The 15,599-nt window shown below is 49.9% G+C and overlaps 1 protein-coding gene across 1 annotated transcript; it reads left to right on the forward strand.

Moving 5' to 3' along the window:
• Nucleotides 1-6,606: 6,606 nt before the first annotated feature.
• RND1 (Rho family GTPase 1) lies at nucleotides 6,607-13,092 on the forward strand. Its single transcript, XM_060164991.1, has 5 exons — nucleotides 6,607-6,810; nucleotides 7,585-7,669; nucleotides 10,293-10,405; nucleotides 11,276-11,410; nucleotides 12,073-13,092. Exons 1-5 carry the CDS (start codon nucleotides 6,691-6,693, stop codon nucleotides 12,316-12,318), a joined length of 699 nt encoding a protein of 232 aa, XP_060020974.1. The 5' UTR covers nucleotides 6,607-6,690; the 3' UTR covers nucleotides 12,319-13,092.
• The last annotated feature ends 2,507 nt before the right edge of the window (nucleotides 13,093-15,599 follow it).

Consider the following 15,599-nt stretch of genomic DNA (forward strand, 5'->3'; position numbering starts at 1 on the left):
CAGCCTCAAATCCAGAGCAACCTCGCTTCCCCGACCTCTCCCCCAATCAGAAAATATAAGTCCAAATCCTAAGCCTTTTTCCTGGATGCCCCATAGTTCCGCCATGGTGTGAGTTCTTATTGAAATGAGTCCACAAACCCAATTTTGTTCAGCTACAAGTGTCTGCTGGTGGTCTTTGGCTGGAGGACGTTGACAATCAAGAACAACATACAGGGACTTCCCTGGCGGTGCAGTGCTTGGGAATCCACCTGCCAGTGCAGGGGACACGCGTTGGAGCCCTGGTCCGGGAGGATCCCACATGCCACGGAGCAACTAAGCCCGTGTGCCGCAACTACTGAGCCGTGCTCTAGAGCCCGCAAGCTACAACTACTGAGCCCGCATGCCACAACTATTGAAGCCCGCGCACCTAGAGCCCGTGCTCTGCAATGGGAGAGGCCCCAAAATGAGAAGCCCGCGCACCGCAATGAAGAGTAGCCCCTGCTCGCCACGACTAGAAAGGGCCCGCGCGCAGCAACAAAGACACAACGCAGCCAAAAATAAATAAATAAAATAAAATAAATTAATTAAAAAAAGAAAAACATACAGGTATACTTGTATGTATTTTTTAAAATTACAAACTCCTATATTTCAGGTTTTAAGTGTATTTAATGATATTTTAGTACCAGATTTCCTTTCCTAATTATGTTTTCAGGCAAACTGCCTCACCCCCCCAAATCATCTGCTCTAGCTGGTTGCATTGATTCTTCAGTCCTTGGGCACGCTTAGCATTTTCCTGCATCTGTCCTCTGCCCTTACCAATCTTGTATCAAAATTGAGGTCCAGGGACTTTCCTGGTGGTCCAGCGGCTAAGACTCTGTGCTCCCAATGCAGGGGGCCCGAGTTCGATCCCTGGTCAGGGAACTAGATCCCACGTGTATGCCACAACTAGAGATCCCGCACGCAGCCGAAACAAACGAACAAACAAATAAATAACATTGAGGCCCAGGTGAAACCACCCTCTTGGATAAGCCTTCCAGGATCACCTAACCAGATCTGACCCTTCCCTCCTCAGCACTCCTACTGCACTTGGTTTCAATTACCCACCAGGCTTTTGCTTTATCTCCCCATCATTGCTGTAAACTCCATGAAGACAGGGAGTGAGTCTTTTTTTTTTTTTTTTGCGGTACGCGGGCCTCTTACTGCTGTGGCCTCTCCCGTTGTGGAGCACAGGCTCCGGACGTGCAGGCTCAGCGGCCATGGCTCACGGGCCCAGCCACTCCGCGGCATGTGGGATCTTCCCGGACCGGGGCACGAACCCGTGTCCCCTGCATCTGCAGGCGGACTCTCAACCACTGTGCCACCAGGGAAGCCCAGGGACTGAGCCTTAAAAACTTGGTTAACACTGTAGTGGCTGCTCCAGCTAAAAAGCCCAAAGGGTCAGGTGTTCCCATGGCCAGGAGCCAGGGATCCCTGAGATCATGAGAAGTTATGGTGTAGGACTGAGAAGTGGAACACCTGAGTCATACTAAGGAGGGGAGAATGGGCCTTGCCCTGCTAGACCCCTGGCAGGGTGGCAGGGTGCCTGGGAGTTCTTTGTAAGGATCCCTAGGGCAGAGAAAGTACTGGGTTTGTGTATGCTCTGGTAAGAGTCAGAGTGGATTTGAATTTGCTACCACACTGAACACCTTGGTATATTATGCCACTGTCCCAGATAAGGACCTTATCACAGTAATCAGAGCCAAAAAAAGATAAGGCAGCCCTGAGCTTTGAATGTGTGGCACACACACACACACACACACACACATTATACAGGCTAGTGGTTTTTAAACTGTGTTCCCTGGAGTTTGTTCCTTAGAGGTACGCCAGGAGGGGAGAGAAGGCTGAGTGAGCCTCACTGCAAGTCCCTAATTCTGATCCAACCACTGCAGTTTTGTTTTTCATCTTTTTTCACGTTTTGGAATACTGCATAAGACTTAATTTGTAAAGGAGTTTACTATGAATACATGTTAACAACACCATGGAGATGCAATCAGCAAAATCCAGAATGTGGAAAACACTATAGAATAAACAACTGGTTTCTTCATCAAATAAATTGAGAGGAAAAAAAAAGGAGATGGAATCTATGAAATAAAAGACACTTAAGAGCCGTATCAATGAAATTCAACGAGTGGACCTTGTTCAGATTCCGATTTAACTAAACCAAGGTGTGACACAATTGGGGAAATTTTAGCACTGACTGGATATTTGGTGATATTAAGGAGTTACTTATTTGTGACAATGGTATTTTGATTATGTTAACGAAGAATCCTTTTCTTTTACAGATGAGTACTGAAATCTCTATGGATTAAATGATATGATGTCCAAAATTTGTTTTAAAATCATCCAGGACTTCCCTGGCGGTCCAGCGGTTAAGAGTCCGTGCTTCCAGTGCAGGGGGCATGCGTTGGGGGCGTGGGTTCGATCCCTGATCCAGGAACTATGATTTCACATGCCACACGGTGTGGCCCCCCCAAAAAATCCTTTAAAAAAGTAAATAAAAAATAAAATCATCCAGTAAGGGTGTAGTGGGGAGAAGTGGCTGGGGGGATAGATGAAGCAAGATAGCGTGGATGATTATTGAGGCTGGGTGTTGGTTACCTACGGGTTTATTGTATTATTCTTTCTACCTTTTTAAATGTTTGAACATTTCCACACAAGTTTAAAAAAAAAAAAGTTAAAGGAGGGCTTCCCTGGTGGCGCAGTGGTTAAGAATCTGTCTGCCAATGTGGGAGACATGGGTTCAAGCCCTGGTCCGGGAAGATCCCACATGCCACGGAGCAACTAAGCCCATGCGCCACAACTACTGAGCCTGTGCCCTAGAGCCTGCGTGCTGCAATGAAGAGTAGCCCCCTTTAGTCACAACTAGAGAAAGCCCACGCGCAGCAATGGAGACCCAATGCAGCCAAAAATAAATAAATAAATGAATGAATTAAAAAACAACAAGTTAAGGAGATTCCATAAAGAAGATTTGGAATTATAAACTTATTTTTAAAAAAGTAACAGCTTTATCAAGATATAATTCACATACCATACAATTCACCAACTTAAACTGTACAATTCAGTGGTTTTGAGTATATTCACAGAGTTGTACAATCATCACTACAATCAAATTTAGAAGTTTCATCACCCCAAAAAGAAACCCTGTACCCATTAGCAGTACTCTCCATTCCCCCAGCCCCTAGAGCCCCAGGCAACCACGCATCTACTTTCTGTTTCTTTGTTCTGGACATTTCATACAAATGAAATCATATAATATGCGGCCTTTTGTGACTAGCTCCTTTCACCTTAGGATAACACTTTCAAGTATAACCTTGTTTAAAATTTTTCTGGTCTTGGTGGGAAAGAACAATCTTATAAATTTATTACTCTGGCTTTGGATTTTCAAATAAAGACTCTTGGAAGAGGTTTGAACAAACTTGGGGGAGGGAGTCTAACTGCAAAAAAAAAAAAAAAAAGGCTAAAAAACCCTTCTTTAGTCCAAAGCCCTCACATTACCTACAAGGAAACAGGGACCCAGAGAGAGAAGAGACTCCCAAACACACACAGCTTGTTAAGGGCAGAGCTGGTCCAACACCCAGACCAGCTGAATCTTGGCTCCATCCTTTTTTCACGTTGCCACGCTGCCTTCTGAACACACACACACACACACACACACACACACACACCACAACTCATAAACTTGTGACCCACAAAATACCTTTGGAGACACATCTTGAGAATCAGCCATGATGGGGGCTGCTCCATCTCACGGCTCAGGCTTTCTGCTCCTCTTCCCTGAAATGCAGCCACTCAGGGAAGAAGCAGTGTTAGCACCAGCTCCCAGAATTCCTATCTCAGTGGACCTTATGAATGGCAAACTTATTAGAAGCCAGAGGAAGCTGTTTGCAGGGCAAGAACAGTTTTTACTTATTTGAATGTTTATTTGAAGTGGCTTGGGCGGGGGTATGTGTAGGCGCAGGCTGGTAGAGAACATGGGGGAGAGAGAGGGCTAAAGCCTTTGGGGCTGCCATTGGAGGGAACCCAGTTAAGGGTTAAGAGGCTGTATGGGAACCCCACTGATGCCTCCAGAACTGAGTCCAGATGAGACTGAGGGAGGAAGACACCAGGAAAAAGGCTGAGGGAGGGGACTCCAGGCTGAGGCAGACTGTGATCTTACAGCTGTTCCTGGAACGCTCCCAAACCATATTTATGGGCAACTCAGAGAAGCTGCCAGCCTGCTGGAAAAGGGCAAGAAGAGGACAAATTCTATAGGCAGAACATTACCTGAGGGCTGAGGATGAGGCCTGGGGAATGGTAGGGGGAAGAAACTTCCAGAGAGCCTGCCTGGGAAAGGAGGGTAACCAGCCAATGGTAGCACCTGGATAACTGTCCTTCTACCCTGGAGGTTCCCTGAGGTGATTCCTGATCCCTGGAAGGGGAGCCTTAGGAGATGGGCAGAGGACAGTGCAAGACTTAGCCTCAGAGCCCTTAGCCAAGCAACTTGGACTTGGATGCCATAGGCTTTGATGGGAGGCACATTGGCTAGGTTACATTCTCAAAATGCTCTCCATTCTCCTGTCTGTCGAGGGCATTGCAATCTTACCCTTAGAGATCTGTCCCTTTGGGTCCAGGGAAGGTTTTAAATTAATTAATTAATTTATGGCCGCATTGGGTCTTGGTCGCTGCTTGGTGTGGGCTTTCTCCAGTTGCAGCGAGCGGGGGCTACTCTTCCAAGGTGTGTGGGCTTCTCATTGCAGTGGCTTCTCTTGTTGTGGAGCATGGGCTCTAGAGGCGTGGGCTTCAGTAGCTGCAGCACGCAGGCTCAATAGTTGCAGCACATGGGCCCTTGAGCGCAGGCTCAGAAGTTGTGGCACAAGGCTTAGTTGCTCCACGCATGTAGGATCTTCCCGGATCAGAGCTCGAACCCATGTCCCCTGCCTTGGCAGGCAGATTCTTAACTACTGTGCCACCAGGGAAGTCCCCAGGGAAGACTTTTTGTGGGTTTTTTTTTGCGGTACGCGGGCCTGTTACTGTTGTGGCCTCTCCCGTTGCGGAGCACAGGCTCCGGATGCGCAGGCTCAGCGGCCGCGGCTCACAGGCCCAGCCACTCCGCGGCATGTGGGATCTTCCCAGACTGGGCACGAACCCATGTCCCCTGCATCGGCAGGCGGACTCTCAACCACTGTGCCACCAGGGAAGCTCCCCAGAGAAGACTTTTAAACATCCTTCGTAACAGGGAAAATACCCCTGGGTGGGGCAGCAATGATGGTGAATTAGAGTAAAGCTCAGATGGAACAGGACCCCGGCTGTGCTCCAGAGGCACTGGGCTTGACGGGGTGAAGGGACCTAGAGAAGTCTGGAGTGCTCTCACTTTTGTCCAAGGTCAGTCTTACTTCAATCCCTTATCCCCAGGAGGCCTCATCTGGGCTGTCTTTGTTCCTGAATAATCAGTGGGTTATTCAGGCTGCGGACGTACATCCCATGGGTCTGTCTAGCAGAGAGGCAGTAAGATGAAGGCCCTGAGGGCTGAGGGCTGGCAGGCAGTTACGTAGCTCATCTCAACCTCATCTTGCCCTCCAGCTTCCTAACCCCAAAGTCCCAGTCCCAGTCTTCCATTCTGGACTTTAACCAGGTGACACATGCAGTACCTCAGCGTCAGTAGGTGTCAACCTGAAACTGGACCTGTGCCTGATTCATCCAGGAAGCTGAACCCAAGCAGCAGAACAAACACTCCTAAAGCAGCTCCTGCCAGGCCTGGAGTGAGAGGTTGTCTGGCGGAACAGACAGCGACTTTGTTTGTTTTCTACTCCTTGCTCCCATCCCCACTTGCCAGACTCCCTCATTCCTTTCTCTCTGCCCAGCTGTGGGTCAGGAGCTCTGTGGGTTTTTTCCAGATGATGCAAGAAAGTTTCTTAACTTATTTATTTTTGGATGAAGGTGATTTCTGAGAAAGAGACGGGAGTTGAAAGGGGTCCAGCAGGAGCTTCTGTGGGAACTGGTTTGGGTGGGGATTAGATAGAACAGAGGGGTCAGAAATTTCTGGGACCGCCCCTTCCCCAAGGGGTGTCACCTGTCTACAATTTAGGCAAGTCCTGTTCTTCTCCTGGGACAACTCCAGCTCGACCTCACTATCCACATTCTTAGCTAGTTTTTTTTTTTTTTTAAACATCTTTATTGGGGTATAATTGCTTTACAATGGTGTGTTAGTTTCTGCTTTATAACGAAGTGAATCAGTTATACATATACATATGTTCCCATATCTCTTCCCTCTTGCGCCTGCTAGTTTGTTTTTGACACTAACTGGTGGCCACACAAGACCATTAAATTTTGCTTCATTCCCCCTCCTACTCCCAACCCCAATACAAATGCAAAACAACGTGGGAATCCCCTTTCAGAGGACGCAAAGGTGCAGCTTTAAGAGAAAGGGAAAGAGCTTTAAGAGAAAGAGAAAGAGGGCTCTGACTCAGAACCTCCTGCCATTGGCTGCTGGAGGGGATCCCACCTCAGGGATTGGCTGTGGCAGAGTCCGCCCCCTCTTGTGATTGGCTCAGCCAGGGTGATATAAGGAGGCTGTGCCGGCCTATTTTTCAGTTGGAGAGACACAGGGAATCGGGCTTGGTCGTGTGCTGAGACGCACCTGGCGCAACGTTATCCTCTCTGAATCCGAGTCCAGGTCCCGCGGAGGCTGCAGCCATGAAGGAGAGACGGGCCCCCCAGCCAATCGTGGCCAGATGTAAGCTCGTTCTGGTGGGGGATGTGCAGTGTGGGAAGACAGCTATGTTACAGGTGTTGGCGAAAGACTGCTATCCCGAGGTGAGCTGCTCGCCCGACGGCTGGCCAGCTTTCCTCCTTGCCCGCATGCCTGCTGGGGGTAGATTCCCACCCGCCCAGGGGAGCTGTCTCACCCCGCCCCACCCCTCCCCATCCTCAGCCGCTTTCTGGCTGGAGGACCGCCCTGCCTTAGCTTCCCCTGAGACCTGTTCCACTTCTGCCGCCCCGAAGGCTCCTCCTCACCTCTTCACCCATAGGTCCCCCCATCAAATCCCCTCCTACCTCCCTTCATCCTGGGGTCTGCTCTTGGGAGAGGGAACTGGAAGCATTTGAGAGTCTGGGTTTTTTTCTTGACGTAATACCTGTCCGTCCCTTCACCCATCCTCAAAGATTCTATGCGCTTGTCCCCAGGCAGGCTTCTGCTGCTCCTTTCTGCTGCCCTGCTGGTCCAAGGGGCTTGTGGGGAAAAGATAAAGCGCTAGAATTGGCTTGTGGCTGTGACATTGGAAGACAGACAAATCTGGGGACAAGAGGAATCTTTGTGTGTGTCTCCCTGACCATCTAGGATATGGGGGGCTTGTCCCTGGCAGGCAGTCATTCACATTTCTTACTTGGATGGAGCAAACTGTCTGTGCCTCTACACTCCCCTCCCTCTGTCCCATGTGGTCCCTCCTGCCCCAGGTATCCCCTCCTCTCCTTATCTCCTGACACTTTAGTGTCTCACTAAGATGAGTGGCTTCTTGTGTAGCCAGCACTAACTGGAGGGTTACAAGGGTAGGGACGCCCAGGGTGTGAATAGTTCCTCTCTTTTCACAGACGTATGTGCCCACTGTGTTTGAGAATTACACAGCCTGCTTGGAGACAGAGGAACAGAGAGTGGAGCTCAGTCTCTGGGACACCTCTGGTAAGACTGCTGGCCCCAAGTCCCCGCCTTCCCACCCCTACTGGTCTGCTGCAGCTGCTGTCTTTTAGAAATTGTTTCCCTCTTTGACGGGGAGAAGGAGTTTGGTGCTTGCTGGAAACTGAAACAAGGGGACCTGAAGATTCTTTGGTTGGGGTTGTGGGGAGAGTTGGGCCAACTCAGTTGGCTGGTCCAGGGGTTCAGAGTGGATAAACCCCAGAAGCTACTCACTTCTCTGGGTCTGGCTCCATCCTTCAGAGGGCTGAGATGGTGAGGTGGATGGACCCCGGAAGACTACTGGAGGAGGCAGTTAGGGATTCTCCATTTCCACTCCCTGCCACCCAGCACACGCACACACAGGCTTTACTGCCCCAGAGCAAAGCCAAAGAAGAGGCAGGAGGCAGTGCTGCTGGAGGCCGTTGTGGGTGAGGCAAGGAGACAAGCCTGCTTTGGGGGAAATATTGCTCCTGACTCAGTTTTCTCTCCTGCATTCCATCTCAGGCCACTGCTGCCTGCTTGCCTGCCGCAGCTCAGCCCCACTGTCATACCTCTGCGGCTGAGGGATGAAGCGATGCATCGTCAGTGTTTTGGAGGGTGGGGGCTTAATATGGGGCATGGTCACGTTGTACATAGTTGGGGGGGCTGTTGGCTCTGACTGGGCTGAGGTAGAAGATGCTCTGTCTTTCTGGATCGTAGAAAGCAATATGTTTCAAGCCTCTCACCCCTAAACCTTCAGTGCTAGTCTATCCTTTGCTTTGATTCTGACCCCTTCATTACCTCTTTAGCCCAGCCCTTTTTTTAATAGACTGAGCTCAGAGTCACAATTAAGGACTAAAAGCCAGGAATAGGAGAAAGAAAATAAAATCCACTTCTCTCCAAAAAATGCATATTCAGGCTGAGTTTAAGAGGAACTATAAATCACTATGGGTTTCCTGTTACATATAAATATGCCATCCTACTCCTCCAAAGAGCTGTTATTCCCAGCATCCAATTTTGAGGTCTCGAAAGATTGGAGGTAGGGGATGGGTAAACGGAAAATGAGACTTCCTTTTGCTCCCCACTCCCCGAAACAAAACAGATTCCTCAACCTCAATGGAGGCATGCTTTCCTCCGTTGCAGTTCCAGGGGCTGGGAGGCAGGATTCTGTTTATCCTGGACTGTGCTGTGCTGGCTGGACTGGACTGGAATGCAGCGTGGCTGCATGATGTATGGTTTTTCGTCTGCTATACTCTGCCCACCTCTCAATCTTCCCAGAATCTTACTGCAGCTCATCTCTTTTCACTACCACCACCCCAAAGAGCCCCTCCTTCTCCTCCCACAGTCAGAATGCAGCCCTTGAATCCCAGTCCAGATAACAGAAAGTCAGCAAGGTGGTCTCCATTCCCTGTGTCGCATCCCCCCAACCCGTCCCCCACCCCCCGAGTTCTGAAAGGATGCAGGCTATCGGTCATCCTCAAACTCCCTCTTGCAAATGAAGTGCCCACAAGGGAGAAGGAGAAGCAGGGGTGTGTGGGGTGGGGCTTCCCAGCACTGGGGCCAGAGTTGAACCTGTTCCCATTATTCACTTGCTGGTCTTAGGGGAGGGGGATCGCTTGGAGCCAGAATGGAGGCCTCCTCCCCTCCCCCTTCCCCAGTGCTGCAGTGCTCCCTTTGCTCAGTGATGCTGTGATAAGACCCCACCTCAGAGAGGGATGGAGACCAATTGCTGAAGGAGCAAGCAGCTATCCCAACTCCCCTTTACTCCTTTTTTTTTAAACAACTAACCCCCCCCCCACCGCCTCAGCTTGGATTCCCCCCAGTTTCCATGGCAATTGCGGTTCAGGGAGAGGGGCTGCTTGCTATTCTGAGCACGGATTGTCTGGGTTCCAAATCTGCTACTCTTCCTTCCCCAGGGTGGAGGGGGGCAGGTTCAACCCCTAGCATTCTCCCGTATTGGACCACCTGAGTCTGCATTGCCTACTCCCCTCCCAGTGAAGGACCCTTTTTCGAGCCTCTAAATCCCAGCTATGGGTGCTGCTGTCTCTGAGAACGCCTCCCTGAGATCTCGGGATAGGGGCTACAGCTTTCCTTGTGCCCTTTACAGCCTAAGCTGATTTGGGTGGGAGGAGTGGGACACTGAATTCTTGATGCTCTCCCTCCCCTGCCAGCCTCCTAGAGTTCTGACCCCACGGCAAAGAAGCGGGGCAGCCACTTATGTAACAGGCAGATTTGTTCCTTCACTGGGGAGACCCTAGAGCAGAGGTTGGGCAGCAGGCAGACTCCAGAAAAGAGACCTTAAACAAGGCCTGGTCTCTCTGTAGGGGTAGGAGCAGCTGCCCCTGGGACTCAGAAAACTGGCGAACCTTCAACTAAGCCCACTGTAGGAGATCCAGACAGGGCCAAATTATACTCCACCTCCCTTTCATTTTGCCCCCTTTCCCTTTTTTAGGACTAAGGAAGATGATATTCTTGTACCGCAGAAGGCGGTCAGGTCCCAAGCTCCGCACTGGAGCACATTCCCCTGGGGCATGGGTGGGGCCATCTCACCTAAGGGACCAAGCATGGTATTCCCAGGGCTCTTTTGGTTTAGGCCTGTAGGGAGGGAGAATGCCATGGCTCACCATCAGCTCTCTCTCGTCTCTACCAGGATCTCCCTACTATGACAATGTCCGTCCACTCTGCTACAGCGACTCAGATGCAGTATTACTATGCTTTGATATCAGCCGTCCAGAGACAGTGGACAGTGCACTCAAGAAGGTAAGGCTGGATAAACTCTGCTATCTCTAGCTCAGCCTGAGAACAAAAAGGAATCTTGGGGACCTTGTCATCTAATCCCCTCTTGTGTAACAGGAAGAAACTGAGGCCAGGGAAGGCAGAGATTTGCCTGAGGCCACACTAGCTACAGCTCCAGGACTAGAACCCAGATCTCCAGTCCCCTCTGCATCCTGCCTCTGCCCCTCTCCTGCACTGCTCTGTCAGAGGCCCAGCAAGGGAGGGAAGTGTTGAGACTCAGGAAGTGAGGGATTGAGAGGAGAGAACCGTCTGGTGATATGGTTTGAGGGTCGGGGAAGGGGCCTTTTGGTGGCAGCTTTCATTGACCTTGATCCCAGGCCTTCTGGACTGGGCAAGCCAGGCAGGCCTGAGCTGAACTGCTGGTAGGAAATGCCTTGGTCCGAGTAGCAAGGTCGGCCCATACTGAGGAGTCCCAGGAAAGCTTGTGGAACTAGCCTAGTTTCCCAGAAGACTCTGGGATTATTTCCTTCCCTTGGAAAGAGACCGGTTGGCTTCTTGGCTTTCTGGACTTGTGAAGCCCTCTGGGTTGAAGGGGCAGACCCACGCCCCATATGCTTGGCAGAGACTGGGAGATTTGCCTCTGTGCTCTCTCTGGTGACTGGGCTGTTGAATTTGGGGACAGACTCTTGGAACAGCATTCCTGTGGCCCCAAAGCCCTCATGGGCAGGAAGATGATGTAATTAGTGCAGTGGTGGTGCTGTGACTCAGAGGGAGGGCTGAGCTGGTGGTGTACTGGATGGTGTGTGTGATGTTGCCAACTGGGTTTCTCCGGGTGTCCGTCAGCCACTGACTCTCCTTCCTTTCTCCTTCCCATCTTCTTGCACGGCTCTTCAGTGGAGGACGGAAATCCTCGATTATTGTCCCAGCACCCGCGTCTTGCTTATTGGCTGTAAGACAGACCTGCGAACAGACCTGAGCACTCTGATGGAGCTGTCCCACCAGAAGCAGGCACCCATCTCTTACGAGCAGGTGTGTGTGTGTGCTGTGGGGGGGCCCTCGTGTGTGTTGGGGGCTGAGTTGGGGAAGGCTACAGGAGAGGGCTTGAAATATGGCCCCTGCTCACACTCACTCACTACGGCAAGAGAGAATTGGTGTTCTGTGGGGCCATCTGTAATCAGGAAACTAGTTACCTGGATAGAGGTGCTGGGTACCAGTTTACCCAGATTCATGCTATAGTTTGGCAGGTGAGCCGTTCCTGTGTGTGCCACCTGCATTAGAATCACTAGAGGTGCTTTTTCGAATTCCTGACTCCTTATCTATAGAGTCACTCTGGGAGAAAAGTATGGGGATTGCATTTTTAATTAAGTCCCTGGATAACTTCTTATGCACATGGGAGTGTAAGGATCGTTTCTTTTAAACCAGTGTTTCACATTACAATCATCTGGGGAGCTCTTGAAAATCCTGACGCCTCGGCATACCCCCAGAAATTCTGATTTACTTGTTCTGGCATCAGTATGGTTTAAAAAGTGTGCCAGGCGACTTAAGGTGCAGTCAGGCTTCACCTTCAGAAGATAATCAGCAGAGGGTGGTGGTGGGAGACTGAGCAGCCCTGGGGAGGACCACTAACCTTAGAAGGCAGTGTTTCAGAGCCATTTGGGGTCACTGCATTGATGACCTCACTCCTCCCGCAGGGCTGTGCAATAGCCAAGCAGCTGGGTGCAGAAATCTACCTGGAAGGCTCGGCTTTCACCTCAGAAAAGAGTATCCACAGCATCTTCCGGACGGCGTCCACGGTGTGTCTGAACAAGCCCAGCCCAGTGCCCCCGAAGAGCCCTGTCCGAAGCCTCTCCAAGCGACTGCTCCACCTCCCCAGTCGTTCCGAACTCATCTCTTCCACCTTCAAGAAGGAAAAGGCCAAAAGCTGTTCCATTATGTGAAGTTGGGGTTGGAGAAGGGAGACAACCTCCCACTTCCCCCCTTGGGTTGCAGAGGCATGGGGAGAGGGAGGAGGAGACAATTTAGGACACTGGACGTGAGGTTTTCAGACGGCCACGGTGAGGGCTTGGAAGGAGACAGGAATGGGACAAGGAAAGAGCCAGGCCCAGCTTGAGGACCTGACACTGCGAAAGAACCATCATACCCCAAGCCAGGCACTAGGTGGTGGAGGGGCCGGCTGCCCCAGTGCCCTCCGCTCCAGAGGCAGGAGAGGTGTGGGGCTTTTGGGGGGGGGGCATGCTGGCCTCATGGCTTTGGTTGGGGGCCTACAGGAGCCTCACCTTCAGCATCATGCCTCTTCCACACAGCGTTTCCATGCAGGCCAGGGGATGGGAGGGGTCCCTGAGCCCTTCCCTTCCCCTCCGAGGAGGCCACAGAGGAATGGAGAGTGGGGAAGCCAAGAGGCAGCTCCTCTGGGAGCTGAGCCCAGGTGCTTCGTAACTGGTAACTGAAATCAGAAGAGCAGGAGCTGGTCAGAGCCAATGAGAAGGAAACCTCATCTTTGCATAGCCCATGCCTCATGGAGAGGTGACATCATACATTCACATGCTTCTCACCTAAGTCCCCAGGGTCCAAGGGAGAAGCCCCAGACCCCCTTCTCTTGCAGCATGGGGGTGGTGGTGCTGCAGGACGCAGGGCTGGGTGGGGGTCACCAGACTTTTTCTGCCCTTAGGGCAGTATAGCTGGCATTTGTTTTATAGACTCTTGTCTTTGGAACCGGGGGGAGGGGGGAGTGTTTCAGTCTGTTATATGTTCTGTGTTTAAAGAAGAAAACCTATTTATTACTGAACAATATAGTACATATAAAGAAGTTGGCTCCGTATTCTTAGTTCCTGTCTCTGTTCCCTTTGGTCTTCGATAATGAGGAAGACTGTCTTGAGGTCCTTTCTGTGGGTTGCAGAGTGGCTGCCTCCACTGTTCCCTGGCACTGGCAACAAGGATCTCCTCCCTCTGCCCCACCCCCTGCCTTATCCCCTTCCCCACCCAAGTCTTGCTAAGCCAATGAAATCTCCTTAGCCCTAGAGCAGGGTTTCTTAACCTCAGAACAAATGACATTTTGGACTAGATAATGCTTTGTTGTGGAGGCTGTCTTGTGCACTGGAGGATGTTTAACAGCATCCCTGGCCTCTACCAGCTAGGTGTCAGTAACACCCCCAAGTTGTCACAACCAAAAATGTCTCCAGATATTGCTAAATGTCCCTCAGTGCAAAATCACTCGTGGTTGAGAACCATTGCCCTGTGGAGAGTCTAGAGGAGAGAGACAAGATTCAGCGGAATCATCAGAAGGAGATCCAAGCTGCTGAGATCCCAACCCCTGCAGAAGATAGACAGACTGAAGCCAAGGCTGGGAGGTTCCAAGGGTTCTGGTCTCCTCTGAGTTCAAGGCGAGGTGATGCCTTCTGCTTTCTGCAACTTCCAAGTCCATGGCCTGTTGATGGCAGCTCAGGGGCCTTAACATCCCTTCTCTTCAGCTGCTTACAGCTCTTTTTTCCAACTTTCACAGTGTACTGGAAACAGTTACTGTGTATTGAGTACTTACTATGTGCTCAGTATTGTGCTGAGTGCTTTACCTACATTATCACAATTTTTTCAATTTAGTATTTTTTAAAAATTTTATTGACGTATAGTTGATTTACGATGTGTTAATTTCTACTGTACAGCAAAGTAATTTAGTTATACCTATATATATATATATATATATATTCTTTTTCATATTCTCGTCCTAAACTGCCAATCCCAAACTCCCGATCCTCTCTACATTATCACATTTAACCTCATAAATGAAAATAGCTAACATTTGTTAAATGTTTACTATGGGTCAGGGCTGCTTATAAGTTCTTTATAGGTTACTTATTCCTCTGATAACGCTATGGGGTACTACTGACGTCATTCTACAGACACGGAAACTGAGGTTCAGAGAGATTCATGTGCCTCAGGTCACACAGCTAGAAAGTGATAGAACGTGGATACAAATCCAGGCAACCTGGCTCCAGAACATGTGCTTTTTTTTTTTCAGTTTAACCATTTAATTTTTTTTTTCACTTTTTAAAAATTGAATGAGTCTTCACATTCTATAGTGCTTTACAATTTTCAAAAGTTTCACACACATGATTTCATATAATCCCATAATAACTCTCTTTTCCCCCTACCCCTATATTGCCCCTTCCCTCTCCCCTCTGGTAACCACTAGTTTGTTCTCTACAGAACATGCACTTTTTACTGCTCTGCTATCCTAGCCTGTGTGGCAAATGGTATTATTATCCCTCTTTTATAAAAGGAGAAATAGAAAAGCCAGAGATTCCACATGACTTGTACAAGATCATACTCTGGTTAAGTAGTAGAGTCAGGATTCAAACCCAGTCTCAATGTTAACTGTAATTCCATGGGCCCCTTACTGCTAGCCATGTGGTACCTAACTAGGAGACTCTCTCCCTATGGTCCTTACTAGAATGTAGTCCCTCTGTCTCCATCTCCAAAGATGCATATTTGTGAAAGAACTAGCAGGGTAGGAAAAACCATGCAAGTATCCTTTAAGCTCAATGTCTTACATGTGCCGTGAGAGAGGTGTGCACCAGTACTGGGGGAACTCTGCCACTCTGAACTTGGACAAGCTTCATCAACTTTCTGGGTCTCAATTTACTGATCTTTAAAGATGACTGAGAATGGTAGCCTGGAAATGGGGAAAGAGTATCTACTCTGAAATTAAATGAACTTGGAGTTGAATACTGGCTCCATTCTTTTGACTATGTGGACTTAGAATCTTTCTGGGCCACAATCTCCTTATCAGTAAAATGGAGATAATGCCCATCTTATACTATTAGAAGAACAAGTAAAGTTAGGGCTTCCCAGGTGAGGCAGTGGTTGAGAATCCGCCTGCCAATGCAGGGGACACGGGTTCGAGCCCTGGTCCAGGAAGATTCCACATGCCGTGGAGCAAATAAGCCCATGCGCCACAACTACTGAAGCCCATGCGCCTAGAGCCCGTGAGCCACAACTACTGAGCCCGCGTGCCACAACTACTGAAGCCCGTGTGCCTAGAGCCCGGGCTCTACACCGCAGTAAGAAGCCCGCGCACCGCAATGAAGAGTAGCCCCCACTCGCCACAACTAGAGAGAAGCCCGCGTGCAGCAAGGAAGACCCAACGCAGCCAAAAATAGAAATAAATAAATTTATTTTTTTTAAAAAAAGTAATGTAAGTTAAGTGTCCAGCACAGAGTTGGGT

Source organism: Lagenorhynchus albirostris, chromosome 11 (genome assembly GCF_949774975.1).
Source record: "Lagenorhynchus albirostris chromosome 11, mLagAlb1.1, whole genome shotgun sequence".
NCBI lineage: Eukaryota > Metazoa > Chordata > Mammalia > Artiodactyla > Delphinidae > Lagenorhynchus > Lagenorhynchus albirostris.